We start from the raw sequence: 24,332 nt of genomic DNA, 5'->3' as shown, positions 1-24,332 counted from the left end.
GAGTCACACAGAAATGAACACACATGGTTTCAGTAACAGCATTTGGGCAATCTTCTGCAACATGGAAAGCTGGGGGGGGGGGGGGAGGAGGAGAACCTCTTTGTTCTAAAAATGACCCAGGCCATAGGAAATGCTGGGGGCTGAGGCAATGTGTTTACTTAACAACACTGTGTACAGCAAGCACTGAACAGGGTGCAATTGCTCTGGGAAGAAAATCTGCAAATGTGTAGCACTGGATCCTCAGCACTTAAAATTAAATAAAGGAAAGACCCTGACGATACAGCATGAGTGAGGGGCATGGAGCTGGAGGCTGGGGTCACTGGCATTGCTTGGAGGCGAGTAGAGCTGGTGCAGAGCTCTGCAGAGTTGATCCCCCGGGCTGGGTGTGAGCACCACTGACTGTCTGGGCTACATCGGCTGAGCCAGGTAGGCACCTCTGGGGTGTGGGTAATGGGCTCAGATGACTGACAAACAAATGACTGGTTGATGCAACTGTGAAGTTTTCTGGGTGACCAGGCAGTGCCTGCAAGCCCAGCACATGCCTGATTGCCCTGGGCTTCAAAGGAGGAGGTTCATGAAGATGGCAAGGACCCTGAGACCACATCACAAAGGGGAGCAGTGGCTGCTCTTGGAAAACATCAATTATTAACTCCAGGCTTCGTTTTTGCAGCTTCCTCAGGTGAGGAGGAACCCCAGGGCTCCACGAGCACACGAATAACTGTTTGCAGGGTTAACTGCTGGCTCCCCAGAGACCTCACCTGCTGCAAGGGTGTCTGCGGTGTTTTGGTGAGCGGTGCAATTCAGTTTGGACACCCAGCATAACCTCTGTGTTACCTGGCAGGGTTTGCCCCTCTCCCCCTGCGAGGCTGGTGTGCCAACCCCATCGGGCGCTTGCTCTGTCCCGCAGTGCTGTGGTGTTTTTGCAGGGTCCGGATGGGGGCTCATCCTCTCCAGCCTCCCCCCCTTCCTGCGGTGCCAGCTCTGAGCTCTGCCACTCCACGTGCATGTGCCCACAGAGATGCGTGTGCATCCTTGGGCTGGTGTGAAAGCGTGTGAGTGCTCTAACTGCTGCTTGGGGAGGGGGGAACGCATGGGGCAGTCGGCTTGGTGGAGCCTGGATCTGAACCACAAACAAAACCAGCGGGGATTGCTCTGGTTTGATGCAGAGGCTGGGGCAGTTCACCCGAGACGCATGCCGCTCTTGGTCACGTGCCTGTTATCTGCCCTGATGCTGCTGTATCTGACATTGCACCCCATAATAAGGCCGTGGGAGTAGAGCAAGGTTCTGTAAAGCAGCAGTGAAGCCCTGTGTGGTTTGGAAGCCCTGGGATTCTGTGTCAGTGTGAGGCCTAACTGTACGGCAGGACCACCGGAGCGTGCCCACCCTTGACTTCCCTTGCATGCGAAGCCACTTGCTATTTTGAGCATCTTGCTGGTGGCGCAGGCGCTGCTCGCCCCGCTGCGGGCTGGCCCTTGCCCAGGTGGGGTCTCGGTTGGGGTGGTGGGTCCCGGGTGGTGGTGGTGGTGGGCAGTTTCACGTGGTGGGGATGCAGCCGTTCCTCACGGGGCAGCTCGTGGGGGGCCTGGGAAGCATTTTGCCCGAGCGTCCCGGTGTCGGAGCAGGAGCTCTCGGAGGGCACAGATGTACCGAGCAGCTTTCTGCCGAGTTTGCGGGGGGTGGGGTGGGGTGGGGGTCTGCCTGGATGGCCCTGGGGCTGGGCAGGGGCTCTCGGAGGAGCTCGCCCACCCCGCGGCGAAGGTGCAGCGCTCCGGGCGGGCAGCGGGACCGGGCTGGCCCCAATCGGGACCCCCGCGGCGGCTGCCCGTGGGGGCGCACCCAGCCCGGCGCCGGGGCCGCTGCAGGTGCGCGGGGTGCAGGGGCGCGCAGCTCCCCCCGCCCCACGGGCCGCCCCCCCGCGCCCCGCACTCACATCCGGGGCCGGGTTTGCTAATGGCAGACGTAATTAACCCGGAAAAAAGCGGCGGCGGAGCCAGGGGCACACCCCCTCCGCCCGCCCCCCCCCCCCCGCTCGGCGTGCGCGCCGCGCCGCAGCCCCCGGCCCGCCCCGCCGGCCATGCGCGGGGGGCGCAGCCCACGGACAGCGCGGGGTGAGTGCGGGGCGCTGCGCGTGGCCGCGGAGCCGCCGTCCCGCCCGTGCGCAGCGCTCCCCTCTCGGGCGCTTCTTGGAGGACCCCGCGGGGTGGGCAGGGGGGCCTCGCTGCCCCCTCCTCCCTCCGGCGCTGCCTCTCAGCCCTCCCCCGGCGAAGGGGCTTCCGCGGGCTCGGGGCGGCTGCAGGCGCTGGAGCGCCCCCCGCCCCGCCCGGCGCTGGGTGGCTGCCGTGCCGGGGGTCCGGGGGGGCCCGGCCCCGGGGTGGAGCTGGGAAGCGGGGCTGCTCCGCCGGTCCCGGGATGCGGCAGGAACTCCAGGCTCCGCAGCTGGAAGCATCTGGAGGGAAGAGGCCGCGCGGCGTTGGCGGCGGTGCCCGTCGCTCCTGCACGTTAGTGCTGGCAGCGTGGGCGTGGGGGGGCTGGGGGCAGCGGGGCCTGCTCCTGCTGGTAGCCCCTGATTTGGGGGACGGGGTCCCTGCGGGAGGCCCGGGGGTGCTGCACGCACTGCTCTCTGCTGGGGTCTGTGGGGTCGGCAGCAAACGCACGGGGAGCGTCGGGATCTGCAGCGATTCCGAGCGTTCTCCTGGCTGTTTGTCTGTGGGGAGTTGGAGAAACGCATCCTTGCTGCTCCCAGCCTGCCTTTCAACAGGTTAATTATTTAATTAAGGCAAACGTCTGGAATTAGCATGAGTTAGTTGCTGGGCTCTGCCTACACCGTCTGCCTCGTGTGTCAGCCTGCGGATCGACGGCGGCGGGGTGAACGCTGGAAACTCCTTTGCAAGACCAGGTAAAAGGAAGTAGTGCTGCAACCGCTGCGGCTCGCAGCCATCACCCCGATCTCGCGGAGCTGCATGGGGGCAGTGGGCATCGCAGCTTGCAGCCCCTGTGAAACGGGGGTACCCGTCCTGTGCCCCAGCCAGCACCAGGGCAGCTCAGATGGGTGGGTGAGAGGGGAGGAGGATGATGATGCTGAGGCTGCTTGCTGGGGCTGCCTGCAGGTGCAATGGGCTGTGCTTTGGGGCGAGGTGGCGGGGAGATGCCTCTGGCCAGTGCTGCTGCGATGCTTGGAATGCCAGGTCTCATTGCCTTGGCTTTTTCTGCTGCGGGGCGTCCCTGGGTCACGCTCCTGTGGCTGTAGCTGTGCTGTGAGTGCCAGGAGCTGGGCAGAGAGGGCATGGGCAGCCGTGACGGTGCAGTGAAGCGCTGGCGTCCTGGGGGTGCTTCCTGGAAAGTCTGGCTGTGTGGCTGCACACGAGGCCTTGGAGCCAGCAGTGACTGCAGAGCGGGGCTCGGGAGCCGTTTGGACGGTGCCCTGCACCTTCTGCTCTTCGTGGGAAGCGCTTACCTGGATCTCGGGAGGCAGGCGAGAGGGTATTTTTTGCTGTAAACCTTCTGTAGCCTAATTGCTCTAGTCATCTTGTTAACTGAGCCAGAAAAGGGTTGTCCTTTTTGGTGGGATATTATGACTCTCAAAAAGCTGGGAAGTCATTTGCTTCAGAGGTGGGGAAGAGCCCTGGAAGTCTCCAATGTGCTTATTACAAAATGGTGTAAATTCATAAATGGGATCTGGTCGTGAGACCCTGAGGGCCTGATTTGGTGGCATGCTCAGGAAGTTCAAGTCACTGGATGGTGGATTAGCCTCCATGAGTCGGGCATGTGCATCATCGGTAAACCTTCCTGTGCCCAGTGCCAGTGTGGTGTCCATTGTCTTTCCGTGAAGGCTGCCCCCTGGAGCACCTCCTCACAGCGAGGCCGTCAGGGACTCATCCGCACCTTTAAATGATGCTGATTTTCTGTGAAGTCCCTCTTACTCTCCCCCTCAGGTTTAGTCTTGTGTCCTTCCTACAGAAAGCACAAGTTTGAGTCTCACATAGAAATATTTGTGACGGGGAGTTTACAAAGTGCTGTATAAATAGCAAAGGTTATTGCAAACTGAGGATTTTCCAGCCCTCCCGGGGTTCCTGAGGAGAGGGAACAAATACCCACATGCTGGTGGAGCTGGAGATGCTACTTTTATCCTTTTCCTATGGAAAAGTGCAGTTCTCAGTGGCTGCAAGGAGACAGACAGTTCATGTCCTGCAGGCAGTGGGATGTGAGGGGACAGGGAGCCTGGCTGGCTCAGGGGAGTGTGGTCTGGAGGGCAGAGTCTGGAGCAATTGCAATCTCCTCTGCCCAAAGATTTTTGCATATCCAAGTGCAGTCTGAGGTCAGCTGGAGCAGAAAAGTTGAGCTGGTTTGTGGGCTTTCAGCCCAGCCCGTGTTAATTAAGGATGGCAGGGGGAGCGTAGGGGGTCCCAGGAGGCGTCCCATGGGTCTGGCACCGCAGCCCTGAGGGGCTGGGGGCTCATCCCTCTGCTGCCTGTGGCACACCTCAGCTCTTTCTCATTCCTCTCATAAGCAGAAGTCTCTGGACTTTTATTAGCAGCAGGAGGAAGAGATAATTTATGAGGCCTGGTCTGAACGTGTTGGTACGGTTGAGGGCACTTGGGAATCTGCTTTCTGTGTGCTTCCCCCCGCCCACAAAAAAAATGCAAAGTGCCCACATAACCTTTGCATCAGGGCAAACGTGTTGTTTTAAAACAATCTCTTCTACTGAAGCAGTATGATTTCCCTCTCAGCAAAGCAGTGATACCCATCTCTGAAACGCTGATGATAAACTCTGAGATCCTCACAACAGGTTGACTTGTTTTCTGCCACCTCTACCTTTGCAGCTGCACCACAACTCTTGCACAATGCTTGCCTCTCAGGGCCCCACTCCACTGCAGCCATTCGGTTCAAAAATAGTATTTCCTCCTTTTCTGCATGAGATCTTTTATTTGTTCAGCCTCGGCTCGTGGCACCTGTGCAAATCACCCCTCTTCTACCGGACAAACCACACTGGGTTCAGCTCGCATCCTTTCGGTAACGGCCACCTCCATCGCTGCCTGCCCAGCCTGAGCCGCGGCGAGGGGGCTCTGCCCGGGCGGAGGGATGTGCCCGTGGCTCTCGGCGCTGCCTTCGCTGCCAGCGCATGGCTGGGAGCGATGGCGCAGTGGCTGGGGCAGCCCCACTGCAGGGGTGCTGGGGGGCTCCCCTCACCGTGGCTCTAGCTCTGCCGTGCGCGGTGGGCGGGAGCCGCTGCCAAATTCAAGCGGTGGCAATGTGCACCCACTGCTGCTGACTCAGTGGCTGCTGCGGGGTGGCTGAGGGCGACGCTGGGCTCCCCGCGTCTGGTGCCCACAGGGGACACGAGCAAAGCCTGTTTCGTGGGCACACGGCTGCCACGCTCCCTGGTCTGGCTGCTCGGGGCCGTCGTGCCCCGTCCCGTCCCGCGGCAGGCTTGGCGTGGCGTTTTCCCTGCTTTGGCAGAGGAGGTTTGTGCAGCGGCTGCCCACGAGGTTGTCCTTGCAGCCCAGCTCCGCTCCTCCACAGCGGCCGGGCTGGGCTCTGAGGTGACCTCCGGGCTCGCCTTGGCTGGGGGCAGCGCTGGGGAGGGTCCGTGCCCCTGGCAGACCTGGTGACACGGCTTGGCCCCGCGGCGATGGGTCATTGTTTTCCCTGCTGACTCTGCATCCTGGCTGCACAGATTTTCTGCTGGAGTTGCAGATTGTTTTCCATTTCCTGGGAGTGTGCTCAGGCTCTCTCTAGCGCACAGTCTGCTTTGGGATTATTTTTTGTTGCAGTTCCCAGGGACCCGGTATCTCCCACCAGATCCTTTGTGGCTACTTTGTCCTCTGTAAGTGGGCTGCCACCCCACGTTGCTGAGCTCTCCGGGGGGCAGCCGCTGGGATGCGACCATCACTGTGATGGAGTGGCTGGGGGCCCAGGACCGTCACTTGGAATCAGTCTGTCACTGCGTTTGTTCAGCACCGTGCAGCGACTGACTCCATCTGCAGCTCCCGGGTTTCCAGAGTCCTGCAGTTCCTTGCTGAGCTATTTTGGTCCACCTTGCTGGTGTGATCTACCCTGCTCCTGCCTGCACCCGGGGCCGGCACGCTGGCACCCCTTCTTGTCACCAGGGCGTGTGGGGTGACGTTCATGTTTGGCAGCTTCCCCGCAGCGCGAGCGCCTGGCGGTAGCCGTTTGACTTTGTGTGTGTTAAGGGCTGTGGAGGCCTGGCAGCTGCAGCAGGAGGTTTGGGCAGGTTGGGAAGTTGGACCTGCAGGTAACTTGGCCAGCGGCCGTGGGACTCAATGCAGAGGAGGGGGCTGGGTGAGGAGCGAAGCCCCAGCCCCACCTTTGAGCCTCGTGCAGGCTTTCACGCCTTTCGAGCTCGCTGGCCGCAGGGGGGTTGGCAGCTCTCGGGGCCAGGGGGCCATGTGCACCTCTGTGGGGAGGGACGCATTTATGAAAAAGCCTCATTTTTCAGTGAGGGGAGGCAGCTAACGTGCTCATTTGGACCAGCCCTGGCAGGTTGCCCCTTCCCTCTTGTGAGCTCAGATGCAGGCTGGGCGAGTGCACTGGCATCGCAGCACGTCTGGCACCAACAGGTTGAGGTGGCCGTGGGTGCAGGAGCAGCCTCTTGGGGAGCTGGGGCTGTGGGAGCAGAGCACCCACCTCTCCCTGCCTGTCCCTCCTCCGCAGGGTGATGCGAGAAGGAGCCCGGCATGCCGTACTTGGATCGACAGAACCGTATCTGCGGGTTCCTGGACATTGAAGAAAATGAGACCTGTGGCAAGTTTCTGCGGAGGTATTTCATCCTGGACACCCAGGCCAACTGCCTCCTGTGGTACATGGACAACCCTCAGGTAGGGTCCCATGCTGCTTGGCCATGGGCACGTCTGTGGAAATTGTTGAGGAGTGTGTAGACACATCCCAGCCTCCCTGCTGGGCTGCCGTGGTGGAGGCATCTCCTCCGGCTCCCCGAAGGACGATGCTGTCTGTCAGGGTCTCCTGCAGCTGATGTGGCCCCGACCAAACTCCAGCAGAGCAGCCCCCCGGTGACTGTTGTGGGTTCCAGGGCTGCCCTGCCACTGACACCTTGGAGGAGCCTATAGAGATGCTGTGCCAACGTGAGGCGTTACATCTCCTTGTGTCTTAGTGTAGAGACAGTGATGACAAGAAAGAGGAGAGGTTATCTTAGAAATAGTTGTCATCTTGGAAGTGGTATCATGCAGCAAAAGCTCTTAGACCAGGAGCTGGGTAGCTGGGGGAGATGGAGTCTGTGCCTGTTGTGCCCAGTGTCTCTGGGAGCTGCCCCAGTGCTTGCAGTCAAGTTCAAAAGAGCAAGAGCCAGAGCTGAGCTCTAGGAAGACCCTCCTGGAAACCCCACGGTGCTCAAGTGCTGCTTGTAGGCTGGGGAGGCACCTGCCTTCCTGAAGAGCATCTTGTGGCAGATTCTTCATTGCCTTGTTGCAAGGGGAAGCACTCAGCTGCTCAGCTGCAGCCTCTGGGCCGGTGGTGGCCCAGGCTCCGGCTCCCAGTGCCGCACTGGGGAGTTGGAGCCCAGCTTGCACCTGAGGTGGGGCTGCCCGGGGCTGTGAGCAGGACCGGGGAGGGCATGGTGCTTGGCGCCGGCTGCTCGTAGGGTGTGAGATGAACCAGGAGCACGCAGAAGGGAAGCAGCCGAGGCCGGCAGCGTGGCTGTTGCTTTTGCTGCCTGACCCCAGTGATGCTGAATGACAGCCTGGCTCGCCTCTTCTGCGTTCTGCCTGTCATTTAACTCCCATTGCTCATTAAATGTTTTGCAGAACCTGGCCATCGGTGCGGGTGCTGTCGGATCTCTGCAGCTGACCTATATTTCCAAGGTAATGTCGGGGTGGGGCGAGGGAAAATGAATGCTCCCTGTTGTCCCTGTGTCTGTGCAGCTTTCCCAGGAGAGGTGATGGCTCACCCTGGCAGCGCCTGAGGCAAGGTCTCATCCTGCCCAAGCCTGTGCCCTCCTCCCTGGGACAGGAGCCTGGGCGGGGAGCGGGGAGCATTGCTGTGGCACGGCTGATCCTAGCGCTGGGACTGGTGTTCGGCCTCAGCTGCCGAGCGGCATGGGATGGCTGCGAGGTCGGGGTGCCGGGCAAAGAGGAACTGCTCTGCTGCAAGGAACGAGGCTGAGTGGGGCCAGGCGTGCGGTGTCGGTACAGCTGGACGCGGAGCTGGTGATGGCTTGGCGCTGCTGCTCTGGCACCGGCCCGGGCCAGGGTTTGCGCGTACTGCGGAGCCCCTCGGCACTCAGTCCCGGTAACGCCGGTGCGGGGCTGCCCGCCGCTGGTCCTGCTGGAGCCCCAGGTCCGCAGCAGGCGGCTCCTCCAGCCCAGTGAAGACAGGGAGGTAGAGATGGTGCCAGGATCCCCCTTGCAGTGGGTTTAGGAGCACCAGTGCATCGAGAGCGGCACCCTGAGGGATGAAACCTCTGGAAACTTAGTCTTGTGTGTGTCTTAGTGGCATTATCTGGCTTCCACGGGAAGGCAAAAGTAGCGCAGTCAGGGACAACTGTTGCAGGGCTGGTGACTGGACCGCGTTGAGCCGCGGCCATGGAAAGCAGAGCTGCCACCATCCTCCTCCCGTGAGCTGCCCCTCGGCTGCTGCCGGGGGAAGTGGGGGGCTTGCGGCCACTGTGCCAGGCTCAGCTCCGTGCTGGAGCCGGATAAAGAATTGGACGGGTCTCTCTGTTCCTGCTGAATCATGATTTATAAATTAAGCGCAGATGAAGCAACGCCGGGAGGTTGAGCCTTCCCCATTTCAGAAGGAGCCTCACTTATAAATTATATATGTTTTAGCCTAAATGAAAATTGCTGTAGGACAGCATTTGGTCACAAACTGCAGGACTGGGTTATGCCAGCAGCTCTAACTACCAACGGTAAATATGCCAGAAAAATGGAGGTTTGCTTGAGAAAACATATTTAAAGCATTATAGACTGGCTCTGAAGGAGGAAGCCTGTCAGAATAAATACTCCATGAATGCTGTGCTTGGAGCCCCGGGGAATATTATTCTTATATAAATGATTCCTACTCTTTAGGGAGAAACCACTGCTATTTTCCCTCAATTTTCTTAATTGCTGACAAGAGTGACTGTGTTAGTCCAGCAGAAACTCGCATTTTCAAGGCCTTTGAAAGCTTTCTGTCCTTTGCTTTACAGTGCAGCCAGTGCCGGGGGGGGACAGCGGGAGATGAAAGCCCCGTCTCTGCGCTGACCTTCCCCTGGGACCACGCGTTCGTTGCCACATGTGGTCTGCGTTATGTCTGATACGGGCCAGTTCCTGAGAGCTCGCGCAGCTGTGCTGCAGCTCCTGGGCTCATGCCATGCATGTTGTCCTCATGGGCACGGGACATGCCGGCACCCCGAGGGTGGTGCTGAGCATCAGCCTGGCATCCGTGCTGCGGGGGGTCCTGCCTGGCATTCCCGGGGTGGCGGAGCCTGGGGTGGGAGCGGTGGTCTGTGGGCTCCCACAGTGGCACGCAGCCGGGCTCCGACCGGGAGGTGCGCAGGGAAGGTGTACTAACTGGGTCCTGCTCACCGGCCGCATTCATTGTCCCCTGATGCGGGCTGGCTGGCTCTCTTCCCCATCTGCAGACGGGGGTGATCGGGGGGCTGGGGAGGGCAGGCGGTGCCTCCCCCCGTGCTGGAGCGGCTGCTGGCCAGGGCATGGTGAGGCTGCCACTGGTGGTGTGCCGGCAGCTGGGCGCTCGCCCCTGCACTGACACTGCAGCACTGGTGCTGGGCTGGGGGCTTGGAGGAACCGGGAGCATGGACTGAGTTGGGAGCTTGGGCAGCACCAGTTCTCCTCCATCGTGGCCGTGTGTGTGGGAACTTTCAGCTCTCACGTGTGCCATTAGCCTGTGCTATTATCTTTTAAGTTTTTCTTTAATTTCCTCTGTTGCAGGTTAGCATCGCCACCCCGAAACAGAAGCCGAAAACTCCATTCTGCTTTGGTGAGTGAGGGGGACCCCCGCGAGGCTGTGCCAGGGAGGAACCCCACAGGAGGCTGCAGCTTGGGTGTCTCCCCCGTGAGCCCTTCAGGCTGCTGCTGTCCAGACCCCCTGGACCTGCCTGCAGTGTCCTGGCAGTCAGGGAGGGAAGGGGTTGCTGGCAGTGCCTGGCACGTTGTGCCAGAGGGCCAGTGCAGGGCTAGTGCGAGCCACAGGCCCATGTGGTGGCCCTGTCACTGGGACTGCCCACGTGAGATGCACAGACAGAGCTTGGTGAGGGAGGCAAGGCCCTGTGGGTTCCCTCCGTGACGGTCCCTCAGTTTTGCTGTGCTTCTGAATCCTTTCCGTGTGCCCCATTGTGCTGCACTACCTTGTGCAATACAGGTTGTTTTTTTTTCCATTTTAATACCTGCAGAAGCTTCTGCTGCTGTGGTGCAAGGAAGGGATGTTTGGTATCCAACTGCCCCCCCCCCCCCCAACAGCCTCAGCCCTACCCACGCTGCCTCAGTGCCTCGTGTATGAGCTATGAACTCGTGTTTAAAGCAACAAAAATGATGGCACAAGCACATACTTGTCCCAAGGGAACGAGGTTGCCTTTGCAATACTTTATGACAAGGGATGTAGCCCAAGACAAAGACCAGAGTGCATGGCACATCCCCCTGTGGGTGTTCCCACCAACGGTTTGGATGGGAGTTAAAACCTGAGAGCTGAGTGAAGCGAGTCCCAGGGGGCCCTCAAACGCCCTGTGCAAGGGGCAAACTTCAGCAGCAAATTAAGCCCTAGTCTGGCTATGCCACAGCCTTGGCTTCAGCCCTGCCCTCCCCAAGCTCTGGTGCAAGGGCGCGTCCAGCTGCTGCATCCCTGCTCCATGCCCCAGCGCTGGCCCCTCAGCCGCTGTTCCATGCAAGAGGTTACGAGACCAGTATCTGCAAATCACTTGGTCTGGGCGTTGAGAGGTGCTGTATTGTTGATTTATTGTTTGTTTGATTATGCTAAGCACTGAATGGGGTTCCCTAACTCTTCTTCTTGTTCCCTTCTTTGATAGTTATCAATGCTTTATCTCAGCGCTATTTCTTACAAGCCAGCGATCAGAAGGACCTGCAGGACTGGGTGGAGGCGCTGAACCGGGCCAGTAAGATCACGGTAGGTTGCGTTACGCTCATCTCTGGTGTTGCTGTGTCCTGCCCTGATGGCCCACTCGATAAGCGCCTGGAAGAGCTGCGCTCTTCCTTCTTGCAGTGCTCTCCTCCTGCATCGCCTCCCGGTCCCACGCGGGGAGCAGCTGTGGCGGCGGCCAGGCTGCCCCTGGCCCAGGAGCAGGTCTGCGTCAGACTTCCCAGGTTCTCTTCTGGGCTAGAGCCGAGGCACGCTGGGGAGGGAGGGGAGCACAGCTCTCAGCTAATGGCTGCAGCATCTTGTCCTCCTCTGGAGCTGGCTCTGCTTCTGGTGCACCCCTTGCTTTGCTGTAACAGGGGCCTGTAGCTCCCAAAACCCCCTCATTCCCAGGGCAGCGTGCCCTGGTCCCCCAGCCAGCCCTGCGAGAGCAGAGAGCTCTGACACAGGCTGTGTGCTGGTTTGGATCTGCGGGAGGGATGCTGCGAGCGGAGGAGGGATGTGCTGGGGACGCAGCCTTTCAGCACGCAGGGATGGACGGCTTTGCTGTCGCCCTTTGCAAGACCAGAGCTACACGGTGACCCCTCTCAGGGGTCTGGCTCCAGACTGAGGAAGTTCAGCATCCCCAGGGATCCTCCTGCTTGGGATCTACTTTGCTGTCGTTTGCTTGCCCATCTCTGCCCTCCCTGTCCAGCTGCGGGGGGGTGCGGCAGCTGCACCCAGGGAAGGTCCTGCTGGAGCCGTTCCCATCCCCGCTGCTCTGGGGCCGTTTCCCTCCTGTTGCTCTTGCTGGCTGGGGTTGTGCGTAACGACTCCTTGCTGTGGCTGTCAAAGGGCATCTTTCTTGTGCCTCAGTAATTTATTTACTCAGTTTTTATTCTTCCTGGAACACAAGGTCTTGTGATGAAATGTAGCAAATGCCCTGCACTGTAGGGCACTGCAGGGCGGATTGTGCCTGGATCTGAAGGATTTTTTCTGCCATCTCCTCTCGTTCGCTCTTGTGTCCATATAACCGTAAACTAATGGTCACTGACCCAGTAACTCACAGAGTCTGTGCTCCTCAGCTGCCCGGTGCTGCTGGCGATGAGGGATGCTGCTGTGCTCCCTCTCCCACGCAGTGAGAGCAGGAGTACAGTCTGTGCTGGGGCTCCTGGGCTGGGTGTTTGCAGGATGGATCCTTCCCAGCCTGGGGTGTGTGGGATCCTGCAAAAGGGTCAAGGGCATAGCAGGCTTCAGCATAACCACAATTAGAAGCATTGCCAATGTTTAATGCTAGCACAGTTTTACTAGATCATGCACTGATGCCTGTTGTTTGTGGTTTGCAAATTAAATATAAGGAAGAATCATGGCAAACAGTTTAGGATTGGGGCCTATCAAATAGCTTCTGAGTTTTTTTTTAAAATCACTGGAGTGCTGTGTTGTAGTCCCTGGGGGAAACTCATCTACAATGCCAGACCTGGCTTGTATTTTCTTTTTTTATCTGCAAATACATTAAATGTGACGACTACACGGGCTCTGGCTTGTACCTTCTCTTTTATTCAGGTGATAAAAGCCCTCCTCCAAAACTGGGTAGGAGTTGTAACCAGAGATGTTTGTCTAGGTGTGCTACCGGAGTACTTTCCTCCAGGGTAATTGCTTGCAGGCAGCCCGTGTTGCTGAGGTGGGAGCTGGTGTGATGGTAGCAAGAGAGGCATCTTCTCTTTCTGCAAAAAAGCGCTGTGGCTTTCAGACCCTGCTGTTGGCCAGCTCTTCTCATCTGGCTGTGTCCCAGCTGGCCGACCGGCTCGTCCAGCCCTGCAGGGAGGAGTTCTCGCAGGCTGGCTAGGAAACACAGGGCTACCAGGATGCGGGTGACGCTGCCACTCTGCCCTGCGTGGGAAATTCCTCTCCCTGCTCTGCAGCTTCCCATCGGTCTCCGTTTGCGCCTGGGTTTTCTTGGGCTGCTCCCAGTTGCAGTGGCTTCGTCACCTTGGCGTGGGTGGAGGGGGACGGAAGGGCATGGGAGACGTTCTGGCTTTCAGCAGTGTTCTAACCCTTACCAGCCTCTGGGCTTTAAGTGGTCTCCCTCTTCCCCGGGCTCTGCTGGGGGGGTGTGCATCACACCGAGCACACCCGTGTGCGCTGTACGTTGGGTGCACGCTGCTGCTGTCTGAGCCACTTGCCGCGGTGGGACGGGAAGGATGGGGCAGCAATTCGGGCATTGCTCCTGGTGCAGGGATCCAGGTTCAGCTTCCGCTTCTCACGGAGACTTCTCCTCTGCTCTTGGCAAATCGGTTCCTGTGTTTCCTCACCATGTGCTGCCTTTGTAGCCACAGCGCTGGTGGCTGAAGGTGTGAGGCATGCAGTGGGCTGGTGTGACCGTGACAAGGGGCTCTGCTCAGTTCTGCACGAGGAGGCTCAAGCTGGTGGCAGCGCTGCCCCACGTTGAGTGCCGAGCAGCACCTTCCCCCTGGTGCCGCTGCCTGCAGAGATGCAGCTCCTTCCCTCTGCCTCTGCCCACAATGTCTCTGCATCTGCGTTATGAAACAGTTTCCTCCGGCTGGGCAGCCTGTGCCGGCTCCAGCCTCCTGCTTGCCCATGTTGCTGGGGCAAGTGGCCGGTGCATGCTGGTGGTCTGCACGGGGCTGTGCAGTGCAGGCGTGTGGGAGTCCACTGTCGTCTGGCCCCTTGCTCTGATGGCAGCGGCGTTTGCGAAGCACTAGCGATGGCACGCGAAGGTGCCGCTGCTGCCTGCCCTCTGCCCGCCGCTGCCTGGCTGTTGGAGAGCACCTGGGGCCCTGCGTGGGCAGCGTGTCCAGGGGGTGATGGGGATCTTGTCCTTGGTCCTTCCTCCTCTCCTGCCTGTGGGTTTGTGAGGTCTCAGCGCAGCCCTCTGCCCCCCAAGACTTAACCCAGGTCTCAGCCTAAATGCGAGTCCAGCCGTCCGCCTGGGGGGACTCAGGGCAGCTGCCAGCTCTGCTCGGCCGGCGGCCGATGCACGGTGTGGCTCGCACGGGGAGGGCCGAGTGTCTGTCCCTGTGCGCTTCAGGGTGGAAGGCAGGAGGGTGGGTCAGAGCCAGAGACCCCGATTAATGGCATTAGGGAAGTGGAAGTGCAGGCAGAGTCAGGAAGGACATCTTGGAAACCCACCTTTGTATCCAGGGCCAGGTGCTGGAGGGGGGAGCTGGGAAGGGTGAGTGAGGGTGCCAGCACTGGGAGCCGGCTCCCCGCTGCCCAGGGGTGCGGGGCTGCTCGCAGCTGAGACACAACCTGCCCGGCTGTGCGTTGGCAGGACACATGGGTGGTTTGGTGTGTAAAATAGTGCCCGGCTGTCTGCTGCACCCCTGCGGACGTGCTGCTGCTCAGCCTCGTTAGGCAGACGAAAGCTCATCATTAAACCTAGCTGTCCGTAGAGTGGGGACAATTAAAGGAGCCGGTGTCCCACAAACACATCGAGCTGCAGAGGTGAATCACAGACTCCTGTGAGGTGATGCTTAATTATTCACCACCTCTCATCTCCCATCTCAGTGCCTCCTGCAAACCGCCCAGGTGTGGCCCACACCCTCCTTAATTGGGGTGGCTTGTTCATTTATTATTTTTTAAAGGGACATTGCTGCATTTAGGTTGGGAGGACAGAGAGGATGGTGGCTGGTGCAGGTGTGGGGCTGCCCAGCTCGGTCACACCTGTGCCCTTCACCACTTTCTTTCCTGTAGGTGCCAAAGGGTGGCAGCGTCCCACTGGCCACGGAGATTGCGAAGCCTCCAGTGGTGCCCCAGGCCCAGGAGAGGAAGCCCCAGGTGGCCTACAAAACCGAGATCATCGGGGGGGTGGTGGTCCACACACCCATCTCCATCAACCAGGTGAGCTGGCAGGATCCGTGCACCATCCCAGGTCCTGGGGGTAAAATCCCTGTGACATCAGCACTCCGCTTTGGTCTCTCTGTTCCCAGCGTTTTAAGAGCCGCTCCTAATGGGGATAAGCAGAAGAGGTGGCACCTTTCTCCAGGGCATTCCCACCACACCCCGCTTTGATGTTCCTGCACTTTGCTGCCGGGGCCCTTGGCATTTGAGCCGGGCTTGGAAGGGTCCCTGCCTGCGGGGTGTTGTGTCAGGCTCCTGTTGTCGCTGTCCTGCCAGCACGGGTGTGCTGCCTTCCGAGGCGAGCAGGGCGAGGGTGGCTGGGTCTGCAAATCACTTGTTGCAAATGCTGCTTGGACTGCTGCTTTGGGGAGGGAGAGCACAGGGAAAGCGCCTGTCGGGGCGTTGTTACCGCTTTAGCATCCTGCTGTGCCCCACCAGTATTAAACAGCGCAGCAGATGAAGAAATACTGTTCCTATGCAGCAGCGATGGGCGCTGCCATTCTCTAACCACGTGTCAGAGCAGTAGAGCTTGTGGGCATGGGTCCTGCAGCGTGGCGCTGGGCTGGGGTCTGGGAGGGTCCAGCCTTGGGGCTGGTGGCAGTTGCTGGTTTGGGCTGTTGGGGAGGCTGGTTTGCACTTTCATTTCTGGAAACCAGTTCGGTGCCTGCAAACCCTTCCCACTCAGGGGTGTATAAATAGCTGCACTTAGCACCCTGTAGCACCTCTCCTTTGTCTTGCTCTGAAATGTGATGAGAGTAGGGAGTGTGAGGAGGAGGAGGAGGAGGACAGGAGGCTATGGATCTGTTTGGCTTCCTGGCTGTCCCACACCATCAACCTGCACGTCGTGGGTCCAAATCCCCTATTAGGGTGCCTGGGGCAGAGGGGCCCCATGTCACTGCCCCCACCAAAGCAGCCAGAGGGACTGACCCATCCTGCAGATGGTGGCTGGTACCTCTTGCCGTGGCTCTGCACCCCCTTCCCTCGGCACGTGGCCGGGTGTGCATGTGGCTCTCCCCATCTCCCACCTTTGGGCACTTGTCTGGCTCTGGGTCTCGCTTCACCTCTTAACAGTGGCAGCACTCAAAATAGAGCAGAGAATTAGTTCATTGCAGTGTTTTTTTTTTTCTGGCAGGTGCTTTTAATACTCTCCTGGCTGCAGGGTTTGTCAGGAGCAGGGTGCAGAGGTGTGTGGGGTTGGTGCTGCTCCCAGGGTTGGGCTAGCAGCCATCCCTTCCTGGTGCCACTGCCCAGTGGGATGCTGCTGGACCCTCAGCCCGGTGTGTGAGGTGGGGAAGGGCAGAGAAGGCTGTGCCTCCCTCCGTGTCCCTGGGAGCCGTGCAAGTTTGCAAACAAGTGGCAGCAGCCAAACTTGCAACTTTTCTTCTCTTGTTTCAGTGAGTTAAAGCTCCTTTTTCCTTCTGACCCTTGACTCTGCCTCCCTCTCCCCCCATGCCACCACCTCCTGAGAGCCACGAGCTCTATCCTCAGCCCTCGCACGATTTCTTCCTTTCACTGAGGGTTTTTTTAGAGGTGGTGCATCAGCTGCCGGAATATTTTCCGTGCTCTTGCTGCTTGCCCCACGTGAAATGGCTATTCCCCTGCTGCAGCTTCCTGGGTGCGTCTGTGGTTTCCTGGCTCTGCCCCGGCCGCCGCTGCCCTGCCACAGCTCGGGGGCTGCAGCTGGGAGCCCTCTGCTCTGGCTGCGCCTGCAGACTGGCTGGCAGCATCAGCTGGCTCCCAGGCATGGTGCTCCCTGTCGCAGCAGCATCCCCATCCCTGGGTTTGGACACGTACATGTGCAATGCTCAGCAGAGCTGGTGCCACCCCAGGCGAGGGGAGCGGGTGGCTTCCCCATCCCGGCTGGGCTGGAGCTCTGCTCCGCTGCTCTCCAGAGGTGCTGGGCAGCAGTTTGGGGCCAGCCAAATGGCTGCTTGTGTCTGTCCCGGAGAAACCAAGGCAGCCTCTCGAAGGTGCTGGAAGGAGCAGCGCGGGCAGGTCGCTGGTTAACCGCACCGGCGCGGGGGCCATATAAGGCTGGTGGTAGCGAGAGCCGCCCCGGCTGCTATGGCAATTCTCAAACCTCAGCACAGAGCTGGAGGAAGGGGTTGGAGGGATGGGGGAAGGACATGAGCACAGATGTTTCATCTCAACCATCCTCTGTGCTGCCGAGGGGGAAGGGAGGGCACTGCTGGGGGATGGGGCAGCGCAAGAGGGTGATTCTGGCAGCAGGGCAGGAATCTGGCCCCTGGGATGCACTGGGAAGTGCTTGACGTGATCCAGGGGATGGGTGCTGGGCACACAGCTATGTGCGCAGCCCGCCTGTGCTCATCGCAGCGAGCATTGCACTTGGCAAGAGACAGCTTGGGGCAGAGGAAGCAGGGTTAGTTGTTTCCACCTGATCTGAGAACATCACAGTTCCTTTTGGGAGAATTTGGCTGTGCAAATGTGGAGCGGAGAATTCACAGCTTTCCTGAGCAGTTTATTCCCATGATAGATTGTCTCCTCCAGCTGGAAAGCATCCCTACTTTCTAACTTGGGTTTGTCTGGCTCCAGCTTCCAGTTGGTGGGTTTTGCTCTGCCTCCCTCTGCCAGATGAAAGAGCTCCTTGCGTTTCCCCCCCGAGGGGGTCTGCGGTGCAGTCGAGTCCCCTCTCAGTGTTTGATAAGTGAGGCAGATGAGGTCCTTTAACTTCCCTGCTGCAAGGGATTTTCTTCAGCCCTCAAATTACTTTTCTGTAGCCTTTCCAATTTCTTAATGTTGTTTTTGATATGTGGGCACCACAATAGTGAGTAGTACTCGGGCAGCAGTCTGAAAAGCTGCATGTAATGAGATAAAATCAGCTTTCGACTGGTTTGCTCCCCTGCTCGTGCGCAGGCACTGCGATTAGCCCTTGGCTTGCAGCGCTGTGCTCGGGGCTTGCTTTGGCCTCTTTTCCCTCCAGCTGAGGTGTTCTGCCTTCTAGCCCTCCCGGCTTTCTCCTGGCTCCCCGGTGACTCTGCTCTCTGGTTGCAGAACGGCGGCGATGGAGGGGAGGGCAGCGACGTGGCTGCCCACCCGCTGCTGCGGCGCTCACAGAGCTACATCCCCACCTCGGCCGCCAAGCCGCCCACTGGGCCGCCCGTCCTCAAGAGCGGCTACTGCGTGAAGCAGGGGAACGTGGTGAGTGCTGCGGGTCCCTGGTACCGAGCTGGGGGGTGGCCCTGGGCTGCCTGCTTCCCCCAGGTTGGGGATGCTCTGGGGAGAGCACCAGAGCCAGCACCAAGTGGTTTCCTCCTCTTTTCCAGAGGAAGAGCTGGAAGCGCCGGTACTTTGTTCTGGATGAATTTTCCATCAGTTACTACAAGTGCGAGCAGGTGAGCAGCCCCGGCATGGCAGCAGCTGCTCCCGAGCCGAAGTCTGGGGCCGCTGCCCTGCTGGCGCAGGGGGCTCTGTGGGAGGCGCAGCCTGGCGCTGCCCGCCCAGGAGCCAGCCAAGCCCATCACTGTCTCCTCTCACCTCCGCAGGACAAGGAGCCCTTGCGTTCGATTCTCCTGAAGGACATTTGCAAGACCCACGAGTGCCTGGTCAAGTCCGGGTAACGCTCCTGCCTGTGTTTGCCCGCGGTAGCCCCAGGTTGTTCCAGGCTGGAGCAGCCCAGGGGAGCCCCGAGTGCTCCAGGTGCTGGGGCAGCAGCTCCCTGAGGGGCTGAGCCCGAGGAAGGCAGGGAGGGAACTCGTCTCCCTCCTTCGGGGAGCCCAGAGGGCCCCCAACAGCAGCTGCTGCTGCGAGACGGTGCCGGGCTGAGCTGTGCGGCCGCTCACTTGTTTCACCGTAACCTAAACATTGCCTCTTCATTTTGCTTTTAAGAAATTTCTTCCCCTTCAGCTCCCCCGAGTGGATCGGGGAAATGTGGCGGGATGCAGGATATTGTCTGTCCTCCCTCCTCCTGCCAGTAGCCGCCTCTGTTGGGCAGGGGCTCTCCTGCAGCTCCCTTATCTCCATAGATTAAGGAGTGGGGGCCCTGCGCAGTAAATAGCATCGTGCGGTGGAGGAACAGAGGTGTTCATAAAGCAGCCGAAAGCCACATATGGGTGTTTTCCTTAAACTAGCACAGGTGGCTACACAATGTCTTGGGAACAATTTATTGCAGTGAATACTGAGAAAATTAAAGTAACTTCAAGACTTGCAATGAAAAATTAACTGAGAAAAAACCCCTCTGTAGCTACAGTAAAATGTAATTTATTAATGTATCCTTGAATTGTTTCTTCTTAATAAGTCAGAGAAGGCTCACATTTAAAACAAACTGTAAATGAGATGGGTTACAGTTCTGGGGAGGGGCAGGGGTTTGCATGCAGACAGCAGAAGCTGGTGTGTGTGTGTGTAGCTGAAGGTCTCTGGGGAGCTGGAGTCTTCTCCAAGTCCTGATGGGATCCAAGGTTTGCCTTCAGCATGTTTTCCCACAGCACACTCTAGAGATGAGGATAAACACAGATTTTTATTTTTATTTTGTTCCCCAACCATGGTGACTTCTGGGTAGTGACCATCTCTTTCTCGCTGCTTCTAGTGACCTCCTGATGCGGGACAACCTCTTTGAAATCATAACGAGCTCCAGGACCTTCTACATCCAGGTGAGGCAGCCGAGTCTGGTTTGTGTTTTCGGCAGCACTTCAGCTCTCGACAGCTTGTGCAAGCCCCGTCCCTGCAAACGGGCTGTTCCCCTGCAGCCTCTGGCCAGCAAGCACAAGCAGATGAGTGTGTAACAGCTTCGCCTGGCGCCGGGGCATGGGCAGCAGGGGAGAACTGCCGGGAGGTTTCACTTCTCCCCTTGGGCTTATTTATAATAGCGGCTATTTGTGTGAGCAGGAAAAAGCAGAGACAGAAGCACGGGGCGATCTGATGAGCATCCCGGGTGCGCGGGCTGCGTCTGCCCCTCGCCTGTGCTGCAGATTTGGGCAGCCCCCTCTGCCCTCCGCAGGGGCACTTGTTGGTCTCCCTCTTGCTGGGCTGAGCTGGGCAGGAGGCGGCAGCAGGCAGGGGATGATGTACACAGGGCTCTTGGCACTGGTGAGTCCCTGAAGAGCACTGGCGTGGCGTGACGTTCCGTGCCGTGGATGCACATCCCCACACGCACAGGCAAAGCCCCAAACCGTGCTGCCCAGAGAGCACAGTCCGGGGGGGCTCCTGGCAGGGTGCAGACCCTGAGCCTCTGCTGCTGCAGGGACTGCTAACACCCCGACAATGGTTTGGGGCTTTTTTTTCTTAAATGCTTTATCTATTCCTGATACAAAAATGCTGCACTGTGAAGAGTGGTTCCCCTACTGCAGGGGAAAATAGGGTGATGTGGTGGTTTTTAAGCAAGGATGAATTATTAGCAAATATACCGGGAACCCTGGTAGCCTGTCCGCCTGCGTGCCCATGCTTCGGCGCGGCGGGGATCAGCTCTGGCTGCGCTGGGGGCTTGCAGAAGGCAGGGTCTCATCCTTGCTGGTGTGTGTTGCAGGCAGACAGCCCTGAGGACATGCACAGCTGGATCCGAGTAATCACAGGGGCGGTCCAGGCCCTGAAAAACCGCCCGAGGGTAGGTCATGTCCTTTCTGCTTAAAGTTTAGTGTTAAATGAAGATTATGCCAATGTGTAAGATAATTATTTAGTGGCTTGTGTAAGTGCTGGGTTAGCCCATTTCCAGGACGTGAGATCCCTGACCTCTCTGGGGTGGTTTGCCAGTCACTGGAGAAGTTTCCCTGAAAAACATGGAAAAGGGAGATTCAGCCCTCGAACTGGACCTGCGTGAACCCCGCTCTGCTCCAAGGCACAAGCGAGAGCCCGATAGATGGCAAAGGGCCATTTAATTCAGACTTCCAGTTTGCTTAGGGTTGGGTTTTTTTCCTTTCTACAGAGCTTGTAAAGAGCCTGGTTCTGGTCCCCAGAGCTTTGCAAATTGCTCGCAGCATTGCATGCACAAACCCCAGCCCCAGCCCAGCGCTCACTCTGCATCTGTCCTTGCAGGAAATGTCCTTCATGAGATCCACCTCCATGGTCAAGCCTGGGGGCTCCATGGCCCCCTCCCAGCAGAGGCAGGCGACGGAGGAGAGGAGAGCACTGTGCAAAGCCCCCTCCACCTCGTCCTGGCAGCCCTGGACCCCGGTGCCACAGGCAGAGGGGAAGCAGCCGGTGCCGGAGGAGATGCCCACGCTGCTGAGAGACTCGGTGTTCATGCCAGCCTTCACAGAGCGCGATGCTGGAGCTGCGCCAGGCAAGCGCTTGCGGCACAAGTCAGAGCCGCAGCATCTCAAGGAGAAGCCGTTCGCCTTTGACCTGGACGATGAAAGCATCCGGACATCCGATGTCTGACCAGGCGCTGAGCCACCCCCCGGCTCTGTGCACCGCCTCCCTGGCTGCCGGGGGTCCCCGTGGGGTAGCTTGGGGTGTGCAGCCACGCCGTGCCCAGGCCGGCTGGGCTCCACGCGTCCGCTCAGTGTCTTGGACCAAGCTCACCCCATCTTCTCAGCAGGGGTGAAGTGGCCCCTTCCCTCCACTGCTGCTCTTCCCTCCGGTACAGGCTCCACCGCACCCATGTCCTGGTGCCCTGCCCTGCCGGGGACGGGGTTCCTGCCTGCGCTTTGCCCCGGGTGGCTCCGTGTTCTGGCTTTGCGGGGCGAGAAGCGCTGGTCCCCAGCACGGCGCAGAGGAGGGGGCATCATCTTCCGCAACCGCATAATTTACCCCAAAATTCAAGCCTGGAGGAAGCAACAGGGGGTCTCGGAGTTATGAAGGGGAGAGTGGCCTTTCTTGTGTTCAGAAAAACATTTTTCACCCTTTTCATGCTGCTCAGCCTTCCCTGGGCAGCTGGGCAGAGCTGTGGAGACACCAGCCCGCAGCTGCCTGCACAAGGGACACACTGCAACTGCCCGTTTTGGCGACTTTTTCCCTAGGAGACCTGCTCTGTGCACTGCCTGACTAGTGCTGTATCAACAGGTCTGTTGGCTTTTAGTTATACCTCTTTACACCGGTGGCCACGTTGAAACCCAGTGCTGCAGGCTGCCCGCCCAGCCCCTCTGGAAGGCTCGTTGATGCTTCTTGGGCAGGCAGCTGGTGCAACAGCGGCTGCCGGCAACGGGAGGTTCCTCAGGTACGGTGGTGGTTTTGCACTGCATGCATCTGGGCACCAGAAAGTCTTGCCCAGGTGGTGAAGTGCTTTTAGCAAAAAAGCAACAAAAGCCAAGTGTTTAATGAAACTGGGAGGGCTTGTCCAGCCAACTCACCTGCTGCCTGCCTTGAAATGGAAATGAGTGGAAGTTTTGAGAGCAACACAAACTCATCATTTCCATAACTAAATAAGCTGCCGTAGAAGGTGTGATAGATAGCGTGTAGAAATTTCAGGTATTCCCTGGGCAGCGAGATCGTCTGATACCTTCACCCCAAAAGGTGTGTGTAGTCCTTTGGCACCGAGCGAGGATGCGCGTCCTTGTCCTTGCTGCCAGCAGCAGGTTGCGTTGCTGTGACTGAGAGCTGCAGCAAGCCCATGCAGGCGTAGGTGCTGCAGCACCTTGTTTGAGGGCTTTTGCCTGGACCTGGGGTGGCGGAGTGAGGAGGATGGTTGGGGCTCTGTCTGTGCCCTGTGGAGAGCAGCACACGTCTGGGTGGGAAAGCTTTAGCCCGGAGTTGTGTTAAGCAGAGCAAGTGAAGGCATCCCTGCATGGGGCTGCTGCACTCTGTGGGCATCCCAGCTGCAGGGGGACTGGCACCGGAGCTCGGGGCGGGGGAGGGGGACGGACTGCAGGGGGTGCCAGGGGTTGTGCGGGGCCCTGCTGATGGGCACAGGGGTTTTAAATGTGCTGGCCTTGGCCCAGTCGCACTGCCACGTCCCACGTCAGACACAGGCACGTTTTTTGCCGTCTTAGATCTACTCCTGCTGAGGAATCTGGGTGGCCAGTGTGGCAGTGGCGTGGCCAGCTTGGCAGCGCCTGGAGTGGTCTGGAGTTAACAAGGCTTCTCCTCTCTGTGGGCTAGTTATCTGTTCTTTTATTTTTGTTTTCCGTCTTTGCTTTTTTTTCTTGTCATTACACGTTCTCTGCTCTGCAAAATCAGCCAGTGTGCTCCCCAGGAGCAAAGAAATCTGTTTTGTCCCTGCCCTTTCCCAGTCTCCAGCTGTTTGACAGCTGTGCTTCAGCCTAGCTTGGGCTCAGCCTGGGATTGAGCGGGGCTTTATCGGTTGAGCTCCAAGCGCTGATTAGCCCGACTGATCTTAACAAGGTTAAAACTGCATCTTCCTTCGTTGATCCCCTTCTGTGTTGGAGGGGCTGTGCCTCCAGCGACAGGGCCTCGCAGATTTGGGGTAAGGGTGGCTCAAAGGGGGTTGTGTGGAGGTGCTGGAGAACACTGAAACTATGAAAATGAGTGAGAATCGATGCTATAATGGTACAGGGTGAGTGTTCGTATTTGTTATTTAATTGTAGAAACCTAGATCATGCTGTTCCTTTTTCTTCTCCTTTTTGCTTTATTTGCACTAGTGTTTGAAATCATTATTTTTTTTTTAGGCTGACTTGGTGTTTGGCTCGTAACATGGTGTTTCAGAAATGTCTTGGTAATTCAGTAAGCCTATCAATCACAGAGTCACAGCATTTGGTGATAGCACACTGACCTCATTTCTGGAGAACATCAAATGCAGAGAGATGATGGTTACTTGGTGCAAGGCTTCAAAACCATGGAGTACCAAGTGTTTTTGTTGCTTGCTAATTGGAAAGTTTCTTCGGGCCTGGGATGGTAAAGCAGAAGCTTGTTGCACAATCGGGGTTAATTATCCAGGAGGAGAAACTACCAGTGGCTCCAGCTATTGCAACATTCCTGTTTCTCATTCCCACCCTCCCGCATCCCCAGGACAGCTTGAAGGCTGAATGTGAGACTGAAACAAGCATGTTGAGAGTTGAGCCGGGCTCCATACCCGTCCGTCATGCAGGTGGTGTGGTGGGGAGGAATTTCTCTCCCACCCCAAAGGACCAGGCAGATGCAGCCAGACCTCAGTGGAGCTTTGCAGTGATTTTTAAAGCAAACTTGTTATCCCCTCATCTCTGCATTTGCTTCCTAGCTGTCCTGTGTGTGGATGAACGCATCCCCCAGTAGCTGCTCCTTTTTGAAGATGAAGCGTGTGCTGTGAGTTTTCCCCGCTTTCCTAGAGGTACATGCAGGTTCGAGGTGTCTTGTGCGGAAAGAGTGGTGAGAGAGATGGGTTTGCTCTTTTCTATGGAAACTCCCAAGCGGTTTCAGCCGTTTGTGCAAGTACTGGCTGTGGATTTCAAGTGCTCTTAGGGCTGGGGTGCCTCATGTGGGCGATGCTCCGTGACTCCCATGGTGTCGGTTACTCACCTCCCGCCCCTTGCCTGTAAATGCTGTCTGCAGGAGATGGAATGCCCTTTTTTCTGTGTTTTTAAATAAAAAAAAGGAAATCCCA

The 24,332-nt window shown here is 58.3% G+C and overlaps 1 protein-coding gene across 5 annotated transcripts; it reads left to right on the top strand.

The window, feature by feature from the left end:
• The first annotated feature begins 221 nt into the window (after positions 1 to 221).
• On the top strand, positions 222 to 24,332 carry PLEKHA2 (pleckstrin homology domain containing A2). 5 transcript variants are annotated; one of them, XM_055696178.1, is made up of 13 exons: positions 1,956 to 2,109; positions 2,778 to 2,897; positions 6,674 to 6,837; positions 7,780 to 7,836; positions 9,907 to 9,955; positions 10,998 to 11,095; positions 14,759 to 14,905; positions 17,918 to 18,064; positions 18,190 to 18,258; positions 18,409 to 18,479; positions 19,449 to 19,512; positions 20,385 to 20,462; positions 20,891 to 24,332. In XM_055696178.1, the coding sequence occupies exons 3-13, from the start codon at positions 6,697 to 6,699 to the stop codon at positions 21,233 to 21,235; spliced, it is 1,266 nt and encodes a 421-aa protein (XP_055552153.1). In that variant the 5' UTR covers positions 1,956 to 2,109; positions 2,778 to 2,897; positions 6,674 to 6,696; the 3' UTR covers positions 21,236 to 24,332. The 5 variants fall into 5 exon arrangements, with proteins under 5 accessions (XP_005438090.2, XP_055552155.1, XP_055552153.1 ...); XM_027803805.2 differs by lacking the exon at positions 1,956 to 2,109 and adding an exon at positions 2,221 to 2,499; XM_005438033.3 differs by lacking the exons at positions 1,956 to 2,109; positions 2,778 to 2,897 and adding an exon at positions 222 to 426.

This window comes from Falco cherrug, chromosome 18 (assembly GCF_023634085.1).
Source record: "Falco cherrug isolate bFalChe1 chromosome 18, bFalChe1.pri, whole genome shotgun sequence".
Lineage (NCBI taxonomy): Eukaryota > Metazoa > Chordata > Aves > Falconiformes > Falconidae > Falco > Falco cherrug.
This window is presented reverse-complemented; position numbering and strand designations above follow the sequence as displayed.

What these genes read in the sequence shown, in the direction of transcription:
- PLEKHA2 (XM_005438033.3), top strand. Translation starts at nt 6,697, where the DNA reads ATGCCGTACTTGGATCGACAGAACCGTATCTGCGGGTTCCTGGACATT. An exon ending in AGCTGACCTATATTTCCAAG is followed by an intron (nt 7,837 to 9,906) that starts GTAATGTCGGGG and finishes CCTCTGTTGCAG; the next exon opens with GTTAGCATCGCCACCCCGAA. An exon ending in GAGTGCCTGGTCAAGTCCGG is followed by an intron (nt 18,480 to 19,448) that starts GTAACGCTCCTG and finishes CGCTGCTTCTAG; the next exon opens with TGACCTCCTGATGCGGGACA.